The 23,091-nt window shown below is 37.3% G+C and overlaps 1 protein-coding gene across 2 annotated transcripts in view; it reads left to right on the top strand.

The window, feature by feature from the left end:
- Nucleotides 1-23,091, top strand: part of ALCAM (activated leukocyte cell adhesion molecule) — a 227,239-nt gene that overhangs the window by 179,071 nt on the left and 25,077 nt on the right. For both annotated transcript variants that reach the window (XM_040225481.1, XM_040225471.1), the window contains exons 7-11: nt 3,014-3,141; nt 4,852-4,984; nt 19,660-19,772; nt 22,516-22,651; nt 22,757-22,890. In XM_040225481.1, coding sequence (XP_040081415.1) covers nt 3,014-3,141; nt 4,852-4,984; nt 19,660-19,772; nt 22,516-22,651; nt 22,757-22,890 — 644 coding nt within the window. The remainder of the gene's footprint in view (nt 1-3,013; nt 3,142-4,851; nt 4,985-19,659; nt 19,773-22,515; nt 22,652-22,756; nt 22,891-23,091) is intronic.

The raw sequence follows: 23,091 nt of genomic DNA, 5'->3' as shown, positions 1-23,091 counted from the left end.
CCATTCTGAAGGAGATCAGGCCTGGGTGTTCATTGGAAGGACTGATGCTAAAGCTGAAACTCCAGTACTTTGGCCACCTCATGCAAAGAGTTGACTCATTGGAAAAGACTCTGATGCTGGGAGGGATTGGGGGCAGGAGAAGAAGGGGGCAACAGAGGATGAGATGGCTGGATGGTATCACCGACTCAATGGACATGAGTTTGGGTGAACTTCGGGAGTTGGTGATGGACAGGGAGGCCTGGCGTGCTGCGATTCATGGGGTCACAAAGAGTCAGACACGACTGAGCGACTGAACTGAACTAAACTGAACTGAAGATTATGCCACCATTCCTCATTGCTGGTATTTTTGTAACAGCTTCTAAAATAGTTTTCTTGTCTATTCACCCCAAACTGCCCTGCAAGCTACTGCCAGAAATATATTTCTAAAACACAAATGTGAACATGTTACTCCTGTGATGAAAACTCTTGGGGCAACTACCCAGATCTCTCAGGGTGATGTTTACATTCTCAGTTTCAAAATGCCTTGAGTCTCCTATAGCCATGGTCCTTTCCTTTCTCAGCCTTCACCACTTCACTGTCTTCTGTAATCTGTTCTTTTTTCCAGATCCTTCCTGTAGAATACCGTGTACATTCTTATTCATATGCTGTCACGCTGTCACCTTTATTATCCAGCAAACATCTTATTTTTCAAAACCTAGCTCCAGGGTCAACTCCTACTGGAAACTTCCTCATCTGGTGAATCTATAAGCTACCAGTGATTGCTATGCTTATGCAAATTAAGCAGTTTTAATGTTGTTACAGTCTTACTTTAGAAGTTTGATGTCATCATAAATAAACTGAGAGTTCACTAAAGACAGGGAATTGCTGTTCTCAACTTTGTAACTCCAGTACTTAGTACTTGAACTAAACAAGTATTAACTAAATGAATAAACATAAGATAAATGGAGAAATGAGAAAAAGAAAAATTGAGTAGACCCTTTTGTTTATTATATAGGGGTATATATGGAGTAGTGGGATATATGATTCTTACCCAAAGTAAGTTCAAAGCAGTTGTGGATACCAGATTAAGAAATTTTTATTTCAACCTTTGCTTGTTGGGAATGCATGAAGACTTTTAAATATCATTGTAATAGTCAAAGCACTATTTCCAAAACTGATTTAGAGAAAATATGTATAAAGATGTAGAAAAGAGAAAGGCTTACGGTGAGGAACTAAATGATGTTTAGTGGCAATGTTTCAGATGTAGATTAATTAGAGCCTTCACTAGGGAAGTGTTGGGAGAAGAGAAGGGAAGAATCAGATGCAAAATATAAGGATTAGTCATTAAGATTGGGTGATTGAGTGGATAAAAGATGACAAAGGAAAAAGCCAGAGTAACTGGCAGACTGATGATTTACTAATAGAGTAAAATTCAAAGTCAAAGGGAGAGTATGAGATCATTAATTTTGTTGGGCACACATTAGCCGGCACCCAGAAAGTCACTGTTAAAACTTCAACGTGTTACGTTAACCCCCTGATCTCAGTCTAGGTCTTCAACTCTCCAGTACAGAGCAGAGCCTATTGAAGAAGGGATACAGACAAGCAGGGTTAAAATAAAGCAGAAAGTCAGATCGATTATGATTCCTAGCTGTTCTGGTGTCAGCTTTGGTCAGAGATATGCTGCAGTGACATGAGACAGACCAAAAGCAGGCAGAGAAGGGCCATGTGAATGAGTGAGGGAGGCCTCGAAATGGAAGGCCAGTGGAGGACAAACTTTATTTACTTTCCCACTGTACTGAGAACTGGTCAGGGAATTACCTCCGGCAAATTCAGAAAAATGAACAAGTATATTAAGTCAATTACTGTTTAGCCTCAGAACCTTCTGGGCAAATATTCAGAAATGCCCAAGCATGAAAAAAGTCAGAGGCAATCTATAACAACCCTTCTGGGTTTCTTTTTTTTTTTTTTTTTTTCTGCCTTTAATCTTAGAAAGGCAAGTAAATGATTGCAAGAGATAGAAGAAAAAACAGCTATACCACTTATTCATCTCACTTTATTAGCTAATAGCAAAGTAAGTCTTCATAGATGGATTATTTTTAGTGCTGCCAGTTTGGAAATATAGACACTTGCCTCAGGAGTTATTAAGCCTTGTGGAAAAGGCTCTCTAAAATAAACCTTTACATCATATGATTTTGAAATTCATTGTTCACTGTATTACCAGCTACATAACAAGTGAATATATTAGAAAGCGGGTCATTTATAACTGCCAACACCTCCTGCTTTGATTTCCTGTTGGGTAGATATGGTCCACTGTGCATCCAACTTTTAATTCCTTTAGCATTCTACTGTTGAGCAGTAGCCTTGACCAAAGAATACCCTTTAGCCCTATTTTCTCCTTAAAAATGACCAAAATGGAATTTAAAGTTGCATCTTGGCTCCAATGAACAGAAAAGAATTACAATACATTCACAGTTCTATTGATTGTATTATATTAAGGGTCTCACTCTGTTTATGGGATTCATCTTTCTGAAAGCAAATCTGCTCTCCTGCAGACCAAAAATCTTCCTGGTATTATTTGGCTCATGTCCCTTTTTATTTAATATAAGATATTATTGTGTAATATGAGTGTGGGGGTGCCTGATAGTTTTAGCTCTTTTTCTAGCAATCTTTCCAAACTGTAAGATATGTGTAATATAGTTAAATGTCCTTATAATGAGATTATACAATGAGATTGTTCCTACTGGTCTTTTACACATAAAATAATTATGGTCATTCCTATTTCAGGTAAAGACATTTTGCTAAGAAGAAATTGATTTTTATGTAACAGAGCTTCTTTGTAGTTTGCTCTAACCAAGATTAGTACTTGTTATAGCAAGTAGCTATTAACTTCAGTCCTTCTATAAAAAGATGCATTTAAGTAATTACCATTACTAGCTTCTTGAGAAAACTGTGTATAATTTAGTCACTCACGTTATATGTGCGAAGTAATTTGGTAGTTGATGAAATGGTTAACTCGTGTTTGTGACTCTCGCAGATCCTACAGAGCAGGTGACAATGCAAGTGCTGCCGTCAAAAAATGCCATCAAAGAAGGGGACAATGTCACTCTTAAATGCTTGGGGAACGGTAACCCTCCTCCTGAGGAGTTTTTGTTTTACTTACCAGTAAGTGATCCAGGATTTTCACTTGAGCTAGACTGCTATCATTCCATCCTATTGTTTGGCAGTTGGCTAACATTAAGAATTGTATGTTCTTGGGCAGCTTAAGTGAGAAAGGATGTTATTCTTGGAGACAACGGACACCTATGGAATGCCCTTTAAAAGTTTTTTGGCATATGCCAGTGTTCTTGCCTTTTTTTATTCAATGTTAAGTGGAATCAGGGACAAAGAGGAGAAGAGCTGATCAGAGGAAACCATAGTGGTAGAAACTCAAAGTCTCATTATCCAAATAAACTATAAGAATCTGCTCTTCATAAGCAGACAAATATAAAATGCAGAATGATGATAGCAAATGGTTTGATGTGGATTCTAAATCCACACAGAGGGTGTTCCTGAACACGTCCCTGAATTTCCAATATAGGGACACTTGTGTTACCCCTTATATTTAGCTTGATAGAGGAAAGCAATGGGCTATATCTTGCCGTCGTACATGGTCATGAAGGGCCATTTTCTTAACTTTTATCAGTATTGGAACTGAAAGAAGTGATGTCTAGAGGATAATTTGGCTGTGTTCTAGATGTCATAGTGCTGTGGAGCCAGACTAGATGAGAGCTACATCTGAGGACACTTGTTTGCTCTCCCACAGCCTTCTCAGGTTTGTGTTTGACAAAATTTTCCTTTGGGAGAAGCCATGTGCAACTCTTACTATGTTTACTGCAGAGGTCTGTTCATAATGCCATCCACTGCATTCTTCAGTAATGCTTAAGACTATCAACCACTGATTACTCAGAAGACAAGTATAAGTGATTTCTTTTTACTTTAAGGAACTTTCCTAGTGGCTCAGATGAAAAGAATCTATGTGCAATGCAAGGAGACCCAGGTTCAATTCCTGGGTCAAGATCCCCTGGAGAAGGGAATGTCAACCCACTCTAATATACTTGCCTGGAAAATTCCCTGGGCAGAGGAACCTGGTAGCCTACAGCCCATGGGATCACCAAGAGTTGGACACGACAGAGCAACTAAACACTTTTCACTTTCACACTTAAATGTTGACAGATGATTCTATGTATCCTAATAAATTGACATAGTGTTTTTGCCTGATATGCAAATGAAAATTTTAAACTAATTATGTTTCTACATTGATTTTCAGGGTTTACAGAGCCAAATTTGTGTCTTAGTTTTAGCAGTCACTATGTTTTTTGTTAATATATACTCCTAATACTTAAAAAATATTTTTTAATTCTTAGTTACTAGTTCGTTTTTCTTTTAAAAATTTATTTTCTCCTCCCTTCCTTCCTTCTTCCCTCCCCTTCTACCTCTCTTCCTTCCTTTCTTTTCTCCCTCCTTTCTTTCTTTCTTTAATTTGATATATGTTATGTTTTCTTTTAAGCTCTCTCAAATCTTTTTGTCAAATTAAGAGATAAATGTAAAAATAAAATATTAGCTATTTTTTAAATTTTACTTTAACACAAGCCATAATGTCAAATATATGCCATCAGTACAATGCAAATTACCTTCTCAGTTTCCTTAGAATCAAATTATCAATTATTTTCCCAGGATTCAGATCATACAAAATCTAATATCATTTTTCCAGTCGAAGAAACACATTCCTTTTTTTTTCTTATCTGAGAAAAATGTCATTTTTATCAACAAATACAACTGTTCTTATTGTAGCTACCAAGTATAATCATCTGATGTCTTTACCTCTAACAAAAGGGACAGCCTGAAGGAATTAGAAGTTCAAATACTTACACACTGACAGATGTGAAACGCAATGCAACAGGAGACTATAAATGCTCCCTGGTAGACAAAAAAAGCATGATTGCTTCAGCAGCCATCACAGTTCACTGTAAGTCAATTTATTCTTCTTTACTAACTTCATTTGAAAGGCCTTTTCTCATAGTCTGACTCTGCTGTCTTTTCAAATAAATTGTACTCTTAAATAATGTGATTTCAATAGATATACTAGAGACCATCAGAGTGAACCCAAATTTGGTCCTTCCATTAGAGTGGTAACATCTGCATGTCTGATGTTACCCTTTGTCCTACAATATTAAATTTGCCCTACAGTGTTAAAATCTTGAACGGATCTAATAATTGTAACTGTTGGCAGTGATAAACCTCTGTCTTCTATCTAAATGTCTTCAATTGGTGGTATTAACAAAATATTCATCTGCATCTTTTTTTTTTAATATTCTTTGGCACTGCTCTCTTTGGGATTGGAATAAAAACTAACCTTTTCCAGTCCTGTGGCCGCTACTGAGTTTTCCAAATTTGCTGACATGTTGAGTGCAGCACTTTAATAGCATTATCTTTTAAGATTTGAAGTAGCTCAGTTGGAATTCCATCACCTCCACTAGCTTTGTTTGTAGCAATGCTTCATAAGGTCCACTTGACTTCACACTTCAGAATGTTTGGCTCTAGGTGAGTGATACGACACTATTGTGGTTATCCTGGTCATTAAGAACTTTTTTGTATAGTTCTTGTGTGTAAGTTCAATCTACCACACAGCTGTACTCATTTCAAATGATTCTGCTCAGTATCTAAGAAAGGCATCAGCAGTGTCTGAACTGAGAACTTACAGATTTACAAGCTGATGTTAGAAAAGGCAGAGGAACCAGAGATCAAGTTGCCAGCATTTGTTGGATCATAGAGAAAGCAAGGGAATTCCAGAAAAAGCATGTACTTCTGCTTCACTGACTATGCTAAAGCCTTTGACTGCATAGATCACAACAAACTGTGAAAAATTCTTGAAGAGATGGGAATGCCAGACTACTTTACCTGCCTCCTGAGAAACCTGTATGCAGGTCAAGAAGCAACACTTAGACCTGGACATGAAACAATGGATTCATTCCAAATTGGGAAAGGAGTACATCAAAGCTGTATATTGTCATCCTGCTTATTTAACTTATACAAGAGTACGTCATGCAAAATGCTGCACTGGGTGAATCACAAGCTGGAATCAAGAATGCGGGGGGAAATATCAACAACCTCAGATGTGCAGATGTTACCACTCTAATGGCAGGAAGTGAAGAAGAACTAAAGAGCCTCTTGATGAAAGTGAAAGAGGAGAGTAAAAAAGCTGGCTTAAAACTCAACCTTCAAAAAATGAAAATCATGGCACGCAGTCCTATCACTTCATGGCAAATAGATGGGGAAACAATGGAAACAGTGACAGACTTTATTTTCTTGGGCTAAAAATCACCTCAGATGGTGACTGCAGCCATGAAACTAAAAGATGCTGACTCCTTGGAAGAAAAGCTTTGACAAATCTAGACAGTGTACTAAAAAGCAGAGACGTTACTTGGCAGACAAAAGACTATATAGTCAAAGCTATGGTTTTTCCAGAAGTCATGTATGTATGTGAGAGTTGGACCCTAACAAAGGCTGAGTGCCAAAGGATTGATTCTTTTGAATTGGGGTGCTTGAGAAGACTTTTGAGAGTCCCTTGGACTACAAGGAGATCCAATCAGTCAAACCTAAAAGAAATCAACCCTGAATATGCATTGGAAGGACCAATGCTGAAGCTGAAGTTGCAATACTTTGGCCACCTGATGCGAAGATCCAGCTCACTGGAAAAGACCATGATGCTGGGAAAGATTGAAAGCAAAAGAAGAAGGGGGCAGCAGAGCATGAGATGTTTAAATAGCATCACAACTAAATGGACATGAATCTGAGCAAACTCTGGAAGATAGTGAAGGACAGGGGAGCCTAGCATGCTGTAGTCCATGGATTCACAAAAAGTTGGATGCAACTTATCAACTAAACAATAACAACAATACATACACCTTAAAGTAACAAATTGTTTTATATTTTAAGTTAATATTAGAGTATTCTTGAAGTTTAAAAGGTTTTCATTTGGCCTAGAAAAGTATAGATTAACTATCTTTTTTAATTTACAGAGTACTCTTAATTCCTCAACCCAAGCAACACAAAGTTGAATAGACTCAACTTTGGAGGAGGAAGTAGATACCACCAAGAATTGCTTAATGGTGTCTGTACAGAAGGACAGAAATTTTCTGGAAACATAACTTGAAAATCACCCTGAACATACTTTTTAACCCTCTTTTATACACCAGATGCTCCAAAAGTTATATTTATTCCAGTAGATTGAAAATAATAAATATATATAGAAAATAGACATTTATTTCAATTCTTTTTTTTTTTTTTGTAATTCCTGACCGACTATATTACTGAGGTACCCAATGCATTATAGAAATGGGAAACTAATTTGAACTTCTCCCTGGTGACACTAGAATTCACAGCGTTCTTTGGGCAAATGTCAGTTTTGCTTAGAGATATAGATCAAAGTTTTTAATAAGTCCATTGTACCCAACAACACCTCTAGCGATGATCCATTACAGTAAGGTTTCTCTAGACATGATCCATTACAATCCCATTAATTATGAGTGTTTCTTTGTTTCAAAATGGAAAGAGATGTTAGAAACTGTTCTGAGAAAATGTTTCTAAATCTTTCACTTTACCCATAATGCTTAGAAAACATGTAGGAGAGCAGTTAAAACTTTGAAGGAGATGTAAGGCAGTACACTGGGGAACAGAGTAACCAGCCGGTTGCTTTTGAGTGTCTAATGTTGGTAGCACACCCTGGAGGGCACTGTGGTAACAGTCAAATATTAAGATTCACAACCAAGCTACTTCTCTGTTTGCTCATTTTCATGTTGAACAGATCAGAATGTGTCTGGCATCAGGGGCGAGTTAGAGAGAAAGCAGCAACTTCTCAGATAACAACTGTGCTACCTTTTCTCTGAGAACTATTCTGTCCTAGGATCATTTATCCAGTTTGCTCCATAGGAAAAAGAAGTGAAGAGGGAATATAACCAGTAAATAGAATTGCCTGTGGAATAACTTTCTGTAATCATTGCTCATAAGATCTTTGGACCAGTAACCAATAATCCAGTGCTTAGAGATGATTCAATGTGGTTATGTTTAAAAGATACTAGCTACTCAGAACCCACCTGGATACCAGGCAGAAAGGAAGAGAGAGCAGAAGGATTAGGCAAAAGGCTTGGCTGCAGCTGCATAATAACTCAGTGATCAGCTGTGGTTAAAAAAAAAATTTTTTTTAAGCATGCAACAGTTTAATTGAATTTCAGCACAATTTAATTATATTTGATTTAAATACATTTAGGTTTTGCAAGGTAGGCTCTAACACTGGGCTTTAAAGCCTGTATTGCTCTTTAAAAGCTAAAGTAGTGAAGAAAGTGAAAGTCGCTCAGTCGTGTCGACTCTTTGGTACCCCATAGACTATACAGTCCATGGAATTCTCCAGACTAGAATACTGGGAGTAGGTAACCATTCCCTTCTCCAGGGGATCTTCCCAACCCAGGATTGAACCTATGATCGAACCCAGGTCTCCTGCATTGCAGGTGGATTCTTTACCAGCTGAGCCACCAGGGAAGCCCAAGAATACTAGAGTGGATAGCCTATCCATTCTCCAGGGGATCTTCCTGACCCAGGAATTGAACTGGGTCTCCTGCATTGCAGGTAGATTCTTTACCAGCTGAGCTACCAACATTGCAAGTAAATCAAGATTTTCCTCTAAATTACATGAAATGAACCCTGGAGAAGGAAATGGCACCCACTCCAGTATTCTTGCCTGGAAAATCCATAGACAGAGGAGCCTGGAGGGCTACAGTCTATGGGGTTGCAAAGAGTCAGACACAACTGAGTGATTAACACTTTCACTTTCACATGAAATAAAAACATAAAAATCCTATTTTAACCTACTTATCCTAAATTGTTTCCAAAAAAGCAAGATTTGTTTTCTTTTCATAGATGACTAAAAGGAGTGGGTAGAGAAGTGCCCACCAGCACTTGCATATGATAGCAAAACAGACCCCTCATCAGGCTTTCAGTCCACAGAATCATAGTTGTGAAGTACTAGTCCTCTGCTGATTCATTCACATACAGATTCTTCATCTGAGCTTTCAAAGTCCATCATCATTCTTTAAAATAACTTCTTCTGTCTTCTCACCTGCAGGTTATCTGTCCAACTAATAAAGGCTTTAACTCGACCTGAATTGAATTTTCATCTAAATATAACTCAACAAAATAGTCTGAGAAAACTCCACTTTTCTATGTGATAATGTATATTTTTATATTAATGAGAAACTGAGAAACATGCTTCTTCACTTCATACAACAATAGTTTTTGAAGGACTACAATGTGGCAGGCACTGTGGATACACAGTGACAACTCAGGTCATGGTCCCTACCCTCATGATGCTTATAGCCTAGTAGGTGAAACAAGTATTAAAAATAATGTTGCAAACAATCAACAAATTGTGATTATAACATGAAAAACCAATGGGAAGGACAAGGTGCAATGGCAAATCCCCACTGCCATAGGATAGAGTCCCAACTCCGTATGGCAGTCTTCCCAGGTGGTGCTAGTGGTAAAGAACATGCCTGCCAGTGCAGGAGACTTAAGAGATGTGGGTTCAGGCCCTGGGTAGGGAAGATTCCCTGGAGGAGGGCATGACAAACCACTCCAGTATTCTGGCCTGGAGAATCCCATGGACACAGAAGGAGCCTGGCTGGCTACAGTACATAGGGTCACACAGAGTCAAACACGACTGAAGCAACTTAGCACACATGCATACAATAACTCTAATAATGTCTAATAAGCTTTGTCATCTCTGAATGTTTATTAAACTAATGAATGAATACATCTAAATCACCAAATTGAAATGGACTTCCCTGGTGGCTCAGACAGTAAAGAATCCACCTGCAATGCAGGAGACCTGAGTTCAATCCCTGGGTTGGGAAGAAGCCCTGGAGAAGGGAATGGCTACCCAGTCCATAAGTCTTGCCTAGAGAATTCCAAAGACAGAGGAGCCTAGCAGGTTACAGTCCATGGGGTTGCAAAGACTAGTACTTTCACTTCACTTAGTATGGCAAGCATAGTCCTTCATAGGCTAGCCTTAATTACTTGTATAAGTTTATCTTCCATGTGTTTTAACCACTGATACCATTTTACTCACCATTGTGAAATCCACCACCCTCTCTCACCTCTTTGCTTATGTGGCAGAAGTTTTACCAACATCTCCACTTATCAAAGCCCTTCTCAACCATCAGGGGCCACAAACAGATATCACCTCCCATACAAAACCTTTATTACTGCCTTGAAACCCAGTTTGGTTCTGTTCTCCACTCTCCTGTAAGTCTTTTCTTGTACCTCTGTTTGTAGCCTTTACTCTAGTTTTTCAGCAAATGTTTCTTGAGCTCCTAATCTATAACACATTTACCACTAGGTACTGATTTCATGCTGCTATGTAGTGTCATCACATAGTTGAGTGCATATTACCTCTACCTCAAATTGTGAATTGTAAGCTCATTATCCACCTCAGTATCTCCTGTCAGTGCTTGAAACATAGTAGCTGTACAATAAAGGTTCTATTGAACTGGATTTTCCCTCATACAAATCATACTATGACAGTAGTTTTTTATAGAAATTACTTTCCATCTGAAAGATTATACTTCCTCAGATGTGTTTATGCTGTGTTTTTTTAAAAAATGGTATCTGCTGACAATGTACCTAACAATAAATCTTATTTAAAACTTCAACTGGGAAGAACAAGATGGTGAGGAGTAGGGGGATGTGGAACACTTCTCTCTCCACAGATACATCAGGAATACACCTTCAGACACAGAAGTGCATGCAGAACACCAGCTGAGAGCAGATTAGGAGTACCTGACCAGTGGAAAAGAATATATAAAACCACGCCAAGCTCAGTAGGATGAAGGAACTAGGGGAAAAACCAGGAGTGTTAGTAGGACTGGACTTTACCTTCTTGGGTAGGGGAACTGAAGCAATGGTCGATCCCTACGTCAAGGCAATTATCTGAGTCAGAGGAGAAGTATTTAAGGCTGAGAGTGAAACAGCTGATCTGTGGCAGTTTAAATGGAATGAGAATCAGACAGTCCTTGCTGCAGCCTTACACACCCCAGACAGGATGCTGGTCCCCTGGAAGGTGCAGCGTCTGGGAGCTGGGGTTTAGAGATTGTGGAACAATCCCAGAGCAAGGGATGCTGTTGACTGCAGAGAGACAGATTGAGGGGATGTGAGGGAGACTAGAGTAGGACCCCAGCCAGGGGGCCCCTCTATGTGCCGAACAACACAGAAGGACCCAAGGCAAGGGAACCCACTAAATGCCTGAATGGGTGGAACTACGGAGAAAGACTGGCCAAAGAGGCCTTCTGATCGCCAGCTACAAGAGGCTCGAAAAAAGACCTTGATCAGGCCATAATTCCTGCAGGGAGGCAGTCCGTGTCCTGCACAGTTGGCACTGCCAGGGTCCCCCCAAGGCAAACAGCTGCACCACCTTCACAATCGACTCTCACTGGGGCAGAACTGCCACAGGCAAAAAAAGTCTTTTGTCTATACGCGTAGGGTCACTTCGGTCCTGTCCGAGTCTTTGCGACCCTATAGACTGTGACCTGCCAGGCTTCTCTGTCAAGGAGGGGGATCCTCCAGGCAAGAATACTGGAGCATATTGGCCAATACTGGTTGCCATACCCTTCTAGAGCACTATATTCCCTGCTGCCCTAGCTGCCAACTCCCCTGAGTACCTGGTGCTGCCAGAACCCCTGCAACCCAAGCAGCTGCAGCACCTCCACCTGGCCCTCACAGGGACAAATCCAAGTCCTCCAGGGCAGCCTCAAGAACAAACCTCAGTGGATGACCCACGTGTAGAGGTGGAAATAAAACCACAATTGAAACACACAGGCAATGTGGCTAAGGAAGACCCAAAACCTTCCCACCAGCTGTGCAAGCTACAGATTAAATCCACACAATCAACTAGGCAGACTCTGTCTATGGAATATATAAAAGGTCATTGAGAGCTTCCACAAAAGAAAATGCACTAGTTCTGATAGAAGGAGAAGGCAATGGCACCCCACTCCAGTATTCTTGCCTGGAAAATCCCATGGATGGAGGGGCCTGGTAGGCTGCAGTCTATGGGGTCAGTAAGAGTCGGACACGACTGAGCGACTTCACTTTCACTTTCTGATAGCTGTGGACATTGGAGGCAAGAACACACAGGAGTAGGACCAGAATCTGAGTTGAATCTGAGTTGCCTTGCCCAAAGCAGGTCCAGAGATCAGCACAGTGTTGGAGGGCATCCTAGGGAGGTAAGGTAGACTGTGACTCCCAGCAAGGCTAAGGACCCTGACAGCAGTGACTCAAGAAAAACATTTATTATTCTTATGTTTTGACTTGTTCTGTAGAATCTTTTGGATTTTTTTCTTTTTGTTTTCCTTTTTTGAACCCCCTCTGTTGTAGTTGTCTATTTTATTGGCACTATGAAATCCAATTAAGCTTTTGAGATTTTTTTTTTCTCAGTCACATTTTTTTATTGTTATAAACCTCTGCCTCTATGTTGGGCTTTTGCCATTCTGTGGAGTTTTCCATTTTTTTTCTTTTTAATTTTTTAAAACTACTATTATTTTTTCTACACTTATTCCTTTGTTTGCTTTTCCTACTGTTCTTTTCCCCTTGTTAATCTTTAAGATATATACATCTTTTTTATCTACTTCTATTTAACTTCGCATATCTATTTTTTCTTTCTTTCCTTTCTGCTCAACATATTTGTTAGTTTTATTTTCATTTCTTTATTCCCCAATTGGCACTTTGCTTTAGTTTTGTTTTCCAGTTTGTGCTTTAGTTAGTTTTGTTCTGGTAGATATAATTTTTTATTTCCTTTTTTTGCTGGGTCAATTGACTGTACTTTATTTTGTTGGACTGTTTTGATTTTGCTTATAGGTGTATATGTATATATTCAGTCACACTTTTTATTGTTGTTATAAACCTCTGCCTCTACATTGGGCTTTTGAAGTTCAGTGGAGTTTTCCTTTCTTTTTTTCTTCTCTTTCTTCTTCTGTTTTTTGTTTGTTTGTTTGTTTTGTTTTCCTTTTCTCTTTTTAATAATTCTAAGTTTTAATTTTTTTAAACCTATTATATTTTCTCTACATTTATTCCTTTGTTTGCCTTTCCTACTGTTCTTTTCCCCTTGCAGTTAATCTTTAATAAGTATAAATCTTCATCTCCCTCTGTTTAACTTTGCATATCTATTCTTTCTTTCTTTTCTTTCTTTCCTCTCAACATATTTGTTAGTTTTGTTTTCATAGCTTTATTCCTCATTTGGCACCTTGCTTTAGTTTTTCTTTCTTTCTTTTTTTTTTTTTTTTGAGTTTGTGCTTTAGTTAGTTTTATTCTTAACTGGTAAATATAATTTTTTTATTTCCTTTGTTTGCTGGGTCAATTGACTGTACTTTATTTTTGTTGGACAGTTTTGACTTTGCTCATGGGTGTATGTATATATGTGTGTGTATATTCTATTATTTTAATTATTATTTGCCTGATTTTGTAACTGCCATTTGTCCACGGTTCATCTTTGGTTTCTCATTTTTTGATATCTGTTTTAATCTCACTTAATGCCATAAAAAACTTGTGGAATCTTCTTTTCTGATCAGAGATCAAGCCCTGAGCCTTTGGAATGGAAGCACTGACTCCAAAACCTTAGACTACCAGGGAACTAACCCTAAGGAGTATCAAATAGTGAGAACTCACACAAACAAACCACTTAAATACAAGACCCAGCATCACCCAACCACCAGTAGCACCCTGTGCAGGACACCTCATCTAAGCAACAACAACAAAAAAAATACGAACCCAATCATTAGCAGAGAGGATTACCACCTCACTCAGCCTTGCCCATCAGAGGAAAAAAACAAACAAACAAAAACTCAGCACAAATCTCACCCTATAAGAAGCTTACACAAACCACTGGATCCACTTTAGGATGGCAGAAACCAAAAGGAAGAAAGAATTCAACCTTCTTGAAGGAAAGAATTCAACTTTCCATGAAGCCTTGGAAAAAGAGATCTCAAACACAATAAGTTAAAAATAATAATAATGAAAAGGCAGAGAAATAGTACACAGATGAAGGAACAAACTAGAAACAGAGAAGTACAAATAAAAGAAGAGGAAATAGGCTAACTACTTGAAAAAGAATTCAGAATAATGATAGTAAAGATGATCAAAAATATTGAAAACAAAATGAAGAAAATGCAAGAATCAATTAACAAAAACCTAGAAGAATTAAAGAATAAACATACAAAGACAGACAACACAATTACTGAAATCAAAACTACTCTAGAAGAAATAAATAGCAGAATATCTGAAGCAGAAGAATGAATCAGTGAGCTGGAATATAAAATGGTAGAAATAACTTCTGAAGAGCAAAATAAAGTAAAAAGAATAAAAAGAACTGAGGATAGTCTCAGAGACCTCTGGGAGAATATGAAATGCAGCAACACTTGAATTATAGGGGTTCCAGAAGAGGAAGAGAAAAAGAAAGGGTATGAGAAAATTTTTGAAGAAATTATAGTTGAAAATTTCCCCAACATGGAAAAGGAAATAGTCATTCAAGTCCAAGACTCACAAAGAGTCCCATACAGGATAAACCCAAGGAGAAACATGCCAAGAGACATACTAATCATACTAACAAAGACTAAATACAAAAGAAAGAATATTAAAAGCAGCACAGAAGAAGCAACAAGTAACATACAAGGGAAACCCCATATGCTTAACAGCTGATCTTTCAGCAGAAACTCTACAGGCCAGAAGGGAATGACAGGATATATTTAAAGTACTGAAAGGGAAAAATCTTACAACCAAGATTATTGTACCCAGCAAAAATCTCATTTAAAATTGATGGAGAAAGAAAAAGCTTTTCAGAGAAGCAAAAGTTAAGAGAATTCAGTACCACCAAACCAGCTTAACAACAAATGTTAAAGGGACTTATATAGTCAAGAAATACAACAGAAGAAAAAAGATCTACAAAATCAACCCCAAGCAATTAAGAAAATGGCAACAGGAATATATATCAGTAATTACTTTAAATGTAAATGGATTAAATGCTCCAACCAAAAGACACAGACTGGCTTAATGGATACAAAACAGGACTCATATATATGCTGTCTACAAGAAACCCACTTCAGGCCTAAAGACACGTATAAACTGAAAATCAGAGGATGGAAAAATATATTCCATGCAAATGGGAAGCAAAAGAAAGCTGGAATAGCAATCCTTATATCAACAAAATAGACCTTAAAATATAGATTACAAGAGATAAGGAAGGACACTACATAATGATCAAGGGATCAATCCAAGAGGAAGACATAAAAATTGAAAATATTCACCCAACATAGGAGCATCTCAATACATAAGACAAACACTAACAGACATAAAAGGAGAAATTAACAATAACTCAATAATAGTAGGTGACTTTAATACCCCACTCACACCAATGGACAGTTCATCAAAACAGAAAATTAATAAGAAAACAAAAGTCTTAAATGATACATTAGATGAGATGGATCTTATTGATATCTTCAGGACATTCCATCCAAATGCAGAAGAATACACCTTCTTCTCAAGTGCACATGGAACTTTCCCAGGACAGACCACATCTTGGGTCACAAATCAAGCCTCAGTAAATTTAAGAAAATTGAAATTGCATCAATAGATATCAATTACAAGAAAAAAAGTGTAAAAAACACAAACACATGGAGATCAAACAACACATTCCTAAATAACCAACAGGTGACCAAAGAAATCAAAAGGGAAATCAAAAAATTTCTAGAAACAAATGACAATGAAAACATGACAACTCAAAACCTGTGGGATACAGCAAAAGCAGTTCTAAGAGGGAAGTTTATAGCAATACAGTCCTACCTGAAGAAACAAGAAAAACATTGAATAGACAACCTAACTTTACACCTAAAACAACCGGAAAAAGAAAAACAGAAAAATCCAAAAATCAGTAGAAGGAAAGAAACCATAAATATCCAAGCAGAAATAATGGAAAAAGAAACAAAAGAAACAGTAGTAAAGATTAATAAAACTAAAAGCTGGTTTACTGAGATGATAAACAAAATTGACAAACCATTAGCCAGGCTCATCAGGAAAAAAAGAGAGAAGAATCAAACAACACAATTAAAAATGAAAAAGGAAAGGTTACAACAGACAATGCAGAAATACAAAAGATTATAAAAGACTGTTATGAACATCTATATGGCAATAAAATAGACAACCTGGAAGAAATGGACAGATTGTTAAAATAGTTTGATCTTCCAAGACTGAACCAGGAAGAAATAGAAATTATGAACAACCCAATTACAAGCACTGAAATGGAAGCTGTGATCAAAAATCTCCCAAAAAACAAAAACCCAGGACCAGATGGCTTCACGGGAGAATTCTATCAAATAGAGAAGTGCTAATGCCTATCCTTCTAAAACTCTTTCCAAAAATTGCAAAGGAAGAAACACTTCCAAACTCGTTCTATGAGGCCACCATCACCCTAATACCAAAACCAGACAAAGACAACACACCCACACACAAAAACTATAGGCCAATATCACTGATGAACAAGATGCAAAAATCCTCAAAAAATTTTATCAAACAGAATTCAGCAAAACATCAAAAAGCTCATACACCATGAGCAAGTTGGGTTTATTCCAGGGATGCAAAGTTTCTTCAGTATACACAAATCAATCAATGTGATACACCATATTAACAAATTGAAAGATAAAAACCATACAATCATCTCAGTAGATACAGAAAAAGCCTTTGACAAAATTGAGCACCAATTTATTAAAACTCTTCAAAAAATGGGCATAGAAGGAACCTACCTCAACATAGTAAAGGCCATATACGATAAGCCTACAGCGAACATTATTCTCAATAGTGAAAAGCTGAAAGCATTCCCCCTAAGATCAGGAACAAGACAAAGGTGTCCACTTTTATCACTGTTGTTCTACTTAGTTCTGGAAGTCCTAGCTACAGCAATCAGAGAAGAAGAAGAAATGAAAGGAATACAGATCAGAAAAGAAGAAGTAAAGCTCTCACTGTTTGCAGATGACATGATACTGTACATAGAAAACCCTAATGATAGTAGCTGAAAATTACTAGAGCTAATCAGTGAATTTAGCAAAGTTGCAGGATACAAAATCAATGCACAGAAATCACTTGCATTTCTATATATTAACAAGGAAAAATCAGAAACAGAAATTAAGGAATCAATCCCATTCACCATTGCAACAAAAATAACTAAATACCTAGGAATAAACTTACCGAAGGAGATGAACTGTACACAGAAAATTATAAGACACTAATGAAAGAAATCAAAGGTGACATAAACAGATGGAGAGATATTCCTTGTTCCTGGGTAGGAAGAATCAATATTGTGAAAATGACTATATTACCAAATGCAATCTACAGATTCATTGTGATCCCTGTGAAATTACCAATGGCATTTTTCACAGAAATAGAACAAAATAGTTCATGATTCATATGGAAACACAAAAGACCCCAAATAACCAAAGCAGTCTTAAGAAAGAAGAATGGAGCTGGAGGAATCACCCTTCCTGACTTCAGATATACTACAAAGCTACAGTCATCAAGACAGTATGGTACTGGTACTAAAACAAAAATATAAACCAATGGAACAAGGTAGAAAGCAAAGAAATAAGCCCATGCACCTATGGGTACCTTATTTTTGACAAAGGAGGCAAGAATATACAATGGCACAAAGACAGCCTCTTCAATAAATGGTGCTGGGAAAACTGGACAGCTACATATAAAAGAATGAAATTAGAACAGTTCCTAACACCATACACAAATATAAACTCCAAATGGATTAAAGGCTTAAATATAAGACCAGAAACTATAAAAATCTTAGAGGAAAACATAGGCAGAACAATTGATGACATAAATCAAAGCAAGTTCCTCTATGACCCACCTCCTAGAGTAACAGAAATAAAAACAAAAGTAAACAAGTGGGACCTGATTAAACTTAAAAGCTTTTGCACAGCAAAAGGAACTATAAGCAAGGTGAAAAGACAACCCTCAGAATGGGAGTAAATAATAGCAAATGAAACAACTGACAAAGGATTAATTTCCAAAATATACTAGCACCTCACACAACTCAATACCATAAAAACAAACAAGCCAATCAAAAACTGGGGAAAAGACCTAAACAGACATTTCTCCAAAGAAGATATACAGATGGCTAATAAGCACATGACAAGATGCTCAACATCGCTCATTATTAGAGAAATGCAAATCAAAACTACAATGAGATATCACCTCACACCAGTCAGAATGGCCATCATCAAAATGTCTACAAACAGTAAATGCTGGAAAGTGTGTGGAGAAAAGGGAACCCTCTTCCACTGTTGGTGGGAATGTAAATTGATACAGCTACTATGCAAGACAGTTTGGAGATTCCTTAAAAAACTAGGAATAAAACCACCATATGGCCCAGCAATCCCACTCCTAAGCATATAGCCTGAGGAAACCAAAATGAAAAAGACACATGTATCCCATTGTTCACTGCAGCACTATTTACAATACCTAAAACATGGAAGATGTCCATAGACAGATGAATGGATAAGAAGTTATGGTGCATATACACAATGGAATATTACTCAGCCATAGAAAGGAATGCATTTGAGCCAGTGGTAATGAGGTGGATGAACCAGAGCCTATTATACAGAGTGAAGTAAGTCAGAAAAGGAAAGATAAATATCATATTCTAATGCATATATACGGAATCTGGGAAAATGATACTGAAGAATTTATTTTCAGGGCAACAAGGAGAAACAGACATAGAGAATAGACTTATGGACCTAGGGAGAGGGGAGGAGAGGATGAGATGTATGGTAAGAGTAACATGGAAACTTACATTACCATATGTAAAATAGATAGCCAACGGGGATTTGCTACATGGCTCGGGAAACTCAAACAGCAGACTCTGTATCAACCTAGGGGGTGGGATAGGGTGGGAGATGGGAGGGAGGTTCTAAAGGGTGGGGATATATGTATACCTATGGCTGATTCATGTTGGAGTTTGATAGAGAACAACAAAATTCTATAAAGCAATTATCCTTCAACAAAAAAATTTAAATTTAAAATTTCAACTGCATGAGAAATGGAATAGCATTTTTTAAAAACATCTAGCTACTGTAGTCATTTCTCTCTGAAGGAACATGTAAACACCTTATGATATTTTAGTTTATCACCTGCTATCTAAATATACTTGATTTCCCATGGTATATCTTATCAATTCTTTTCATAATATTTACTTAGTCATCATCTTTCTTTATTTTCTTCCAGAAGTGATTTAAGAATTTTTTTCTGAAGGTGATAGACCCCAGATGAATACTTACATGCATTCAAAACATTAATCATGTTAACTGCATATAAATGCATAATCAATTAAATTGACCATTTGCACTTGTCCAAACTGGTCTCAAAGCTGGCTTGAAAAACTAGAGCAATTATTGTACACTTGAGTTATTTCAGTCACATAAATCACTTTTGAATTTCAAGTAGAGTTGGCAGGAGTTTTTCTTTCTTTCATCTATATTTTTCTCCAAAAATATTTTGACTGTCTTACTTTCTGGAGTTGTATTTCAAGCACATTTTTCTGCTTCACAGATTTGGATTTGTCCTTAAACCCAAGTGGGGAGGTGACCAAGCAGATTGGCGATGCTCTGCCTGTGTCATGCACAATATCTGCCAGTAGGAATGCAACTGTGGTGTGGATGAAAGTAAGTAATATTCTTGGTAATGTTTTCACTTTTGGAATAACTCCTTTTAGGCTTCTCTTGTATATTCATGTGTAATATGTTTATACACCCAAACTCATACTCTCTTTTTGTATATGTAATGATAAAGATTGCTACAATAAAATTTAGAGGTACTCAACATCACTATGGCATCCGTAATTGTTGCTCTGAAACTTAGTTTGGGGCATTAATTTAATTATGTGTATCTACTAAATAATTATACACATACACATATGCATATGTGGCAACCCAATCCAGTACTCTTGCCTGGAAAATCCCATGGACAGAGGAGCCTGGTAGGCTACCGTCTATGGGGTCGCAAAGAGTCGGACACAACTGAGCGACTTCACTTCACTATGGACACACACACATATACAGTTATATATTTTAGCAATTTCCATTGTATTTTAACCCATAATGCTGTCAACAGTGTGTTTATAACAACCCTGTGAAATATGCAAGAAAATGGTTAGTTCCCTACGTTATTTGAAAGAACTTGAAGTGAGAGAAATCAGAGAGTTCATAGGTGACAGAGTAGAGGATCAGGCTCAGGCCTTACCCAGCATAAACACCACACTTTAGTCACATAACCTTCTGCCTTTCTGGAGACTGAGCTTAAGTGTCTGAATGTGGGTTTCATGAATTAGTAGCTCCTTGATGGTAGTGATCTCTTTTCACCCCTGCGCCATAGTAGAACACTTGGAACATACTAGGAGCTTAGTCTGTATTTCCTGAGTGTTTCAGTTCAGTTTAGTTCTGTCGCTCAGTTGTGTCCAACTCTTTGCGACCCCATGGACCTTAGCATGCCAGGCTTCCTTGTCTTTCACCAACTGCTTGATTTTATCCAAACTCATGACCATTGAGTCGGTGATGCCATCCAACCGTCTCATCCTCTGTTGTCCCCTTCTTCTCCCCCTTTCAGTTTTTCCCAGCATCAGGGGCTTTTCAAATGAGTCAGTTCTTTGCATCAGGTGGCCAAAATATTGGAGCTTCAGCTTCAACATCAGTCCTTCCAATGAATATTCAGGAATGATTTCCTTTACAATTGACTGGTTGGATCTCCATGTAGTCCAAGGAACCCTCAAGAGTCTTCTCCAACACTACAGTTCAAAAGTGTCCATTCTTCGGTGCTCAGCTTTCTTTATGGTCCAGCTCTTATATCCATACATGACTAATAGCTTTGACTAGATGGACCTTTGTCAGCAAAGTAATGTCTCTGCTTTTTAATATGCTGTCCTGAGTGCTTATGTTCTTGTTATCATCTGAAATGTAGGTCATTATCTGAGGACCCAAGCATTGCTGTTATCTTTTTAGAGTGAGATCAGTAGGATTGGAAATTGGTGATTTGAGATAAGATTATTAACTAAGGTTATCAACATAGATAAGGTTATCACCAGGACTTCTCCTGTGGCTCAGATGGTAAAGTGTCTGCCTACAATGTGGGAGACCTGGGTTCTATCCCTGTGTTGAGAAGGCAATGGCAATCCCCTCCAGTACTCTTGCCTGGAAAATCCCATGAACGGAGGAGCCTGGTAGGCCATAGTCCATGGGGTCCCAAAGAGTTGGACATGACTGAGCGACTTCACATTCACTTTCTTTATCAACAAAGGGAAAGGTTGTTACTATGTTCCCTCCACTCAAATCCTTAACTAGTATACACCCAGTCTGTTTATTCCTGTAATGTGACATGTAGCAGAAACACTTACCAGTAATGAGTTGACAAAAACATATCAAACCACTTAAAATAGGGGTTGACAAGAATTATCCTTGTAGAAAGTTGTGGGAAGTTTCTTTTAGATGTTTCTTTTAGATGAAAATGTAAATTATTTTCTATTAGTATGTGATCTCTTTTCATGCCAGATCCTCTGTTACTTGTTATCTTAACTCTTAAAACTCAGTTTATTATTTCATTTTCTCTTAAACACAGCTTCATCACATTTTCTTTGCTCAGATAGTTAAAATGTCAGTCCATAGACTGAATACTTAACATGATGTGTTTTGTGGTAGTTAATGGTCAAAGGGTTTGATAGGTTTCTGGTATATGAACACTCATGGTGTGTTTTACTCAGAGCTAGAGAAGCTAAGTTTACTTGGTTAAACCAGTTTCCACATAAGCTGCAGTCACTGTTGTTGATTGAATAACTCATATCAGTAGTGCTGATCAATATTGCCTGGCTATTGGTTAGTTGATGGAAATGGAAAAAAAAAATTATAGTGTACAAAGACCATATAATCTTAAGATTGTGTTTAGTTGCCTTAGGAGCATTTCAGTTCCTGGTAAATAGTATTATTTTCTATATATCAAATTATTTTCAAAGTTAAATGTTGCATTTTCTTTGTTCATAGACATTTTAGTATAGTAAGCCATTTAAGTTTTCTTTAAAAAACATTTTTGTCTTAATTGTTCTGTAATAGATTCAATGTCTTGATAACTGTCTTAAATATGGTAAGATTACTACCCTATTTACAAGTAAGGAAGCTGAATCTCAGAAGTTTATGAACTTGTTCCAAATATAAATTCAGTAAATGAAGAGTCTGAAATAAAACTCTGATTTATCTAACTCTAAAAGTACAGAAGAAAAAGGAAGCCTATTTGTGAAAGCATTTGAAGTTAAGAAATTTTCATTAGACCCAGAAGAATAATTTCAGTCTTTATTATTATACAGTAAATACATGGAGAGCTATAATTGTGCCATGTGACATAATTAACTTTTTATTTAATCAGGATAACATCAAGCTTCGATCTAGCCCATCATTTTCTAGTCTTCATTATCAGGATGCTGGAAACTATGTCTGTGAAACAGCTCTGCAAGAGGTTGAAGGATTAAAGAAAAGAGAGTCATTGACTCTGATTGTAGAAGGTAATAAAATACGTGAGCACCAATTCAAAATTTTCTTTGAGAATTTAATATCTGTTTCTTTTATGATCTCAGTTCAACATCTTATTTTAATTGTAATATTTTTAGGGAAACCTCAAATCAAAATGACCAAAAAAACTGATCCTAGTGGACTGTCTAAAACAATAATCTGCCATGTGGAAGGTTTTCCGAAGCCAGCTATACAGTGGACAATTACTGGCAGTGGAAGTGTCATAAACCAAGCAAGTATTTGTCTTGTTGTGTGTTGTACTTGGTCCAGTGTAGGGTTTTATTTAGGCACCTAAACTGTAAGCTAACTTATTATCAACATGAAATTCACAGTATGTCCTCAGAGAAAGCTTTTGCTAACTTCTTAATTTTCCCAAAGGAAGACCATAGCTCAAAGAGAAATTTAAAATCCTAGGGTCATGGAGCATGAAAGA

The sequence above is a fragment of the Oryx dammah genome, unplaced genomic scaffold, assembly GCF_014754425.2.
Source record: "Oryx dammah isolate SB20612 unplaced genomic scaffold, SCBI_Odam_1.1 HiC_scaffold_2, whole genome shotgun sequence".
NCBI classification, from domain to species: Eukaryota; Metazoa; Chordata; class Mammalia; order Artiodactyla; family Bovidae; genus Oryx; species Oryx dammah.
This window is presented reverse-complemented; position numbering and strand designations above follow the sequence as displayed.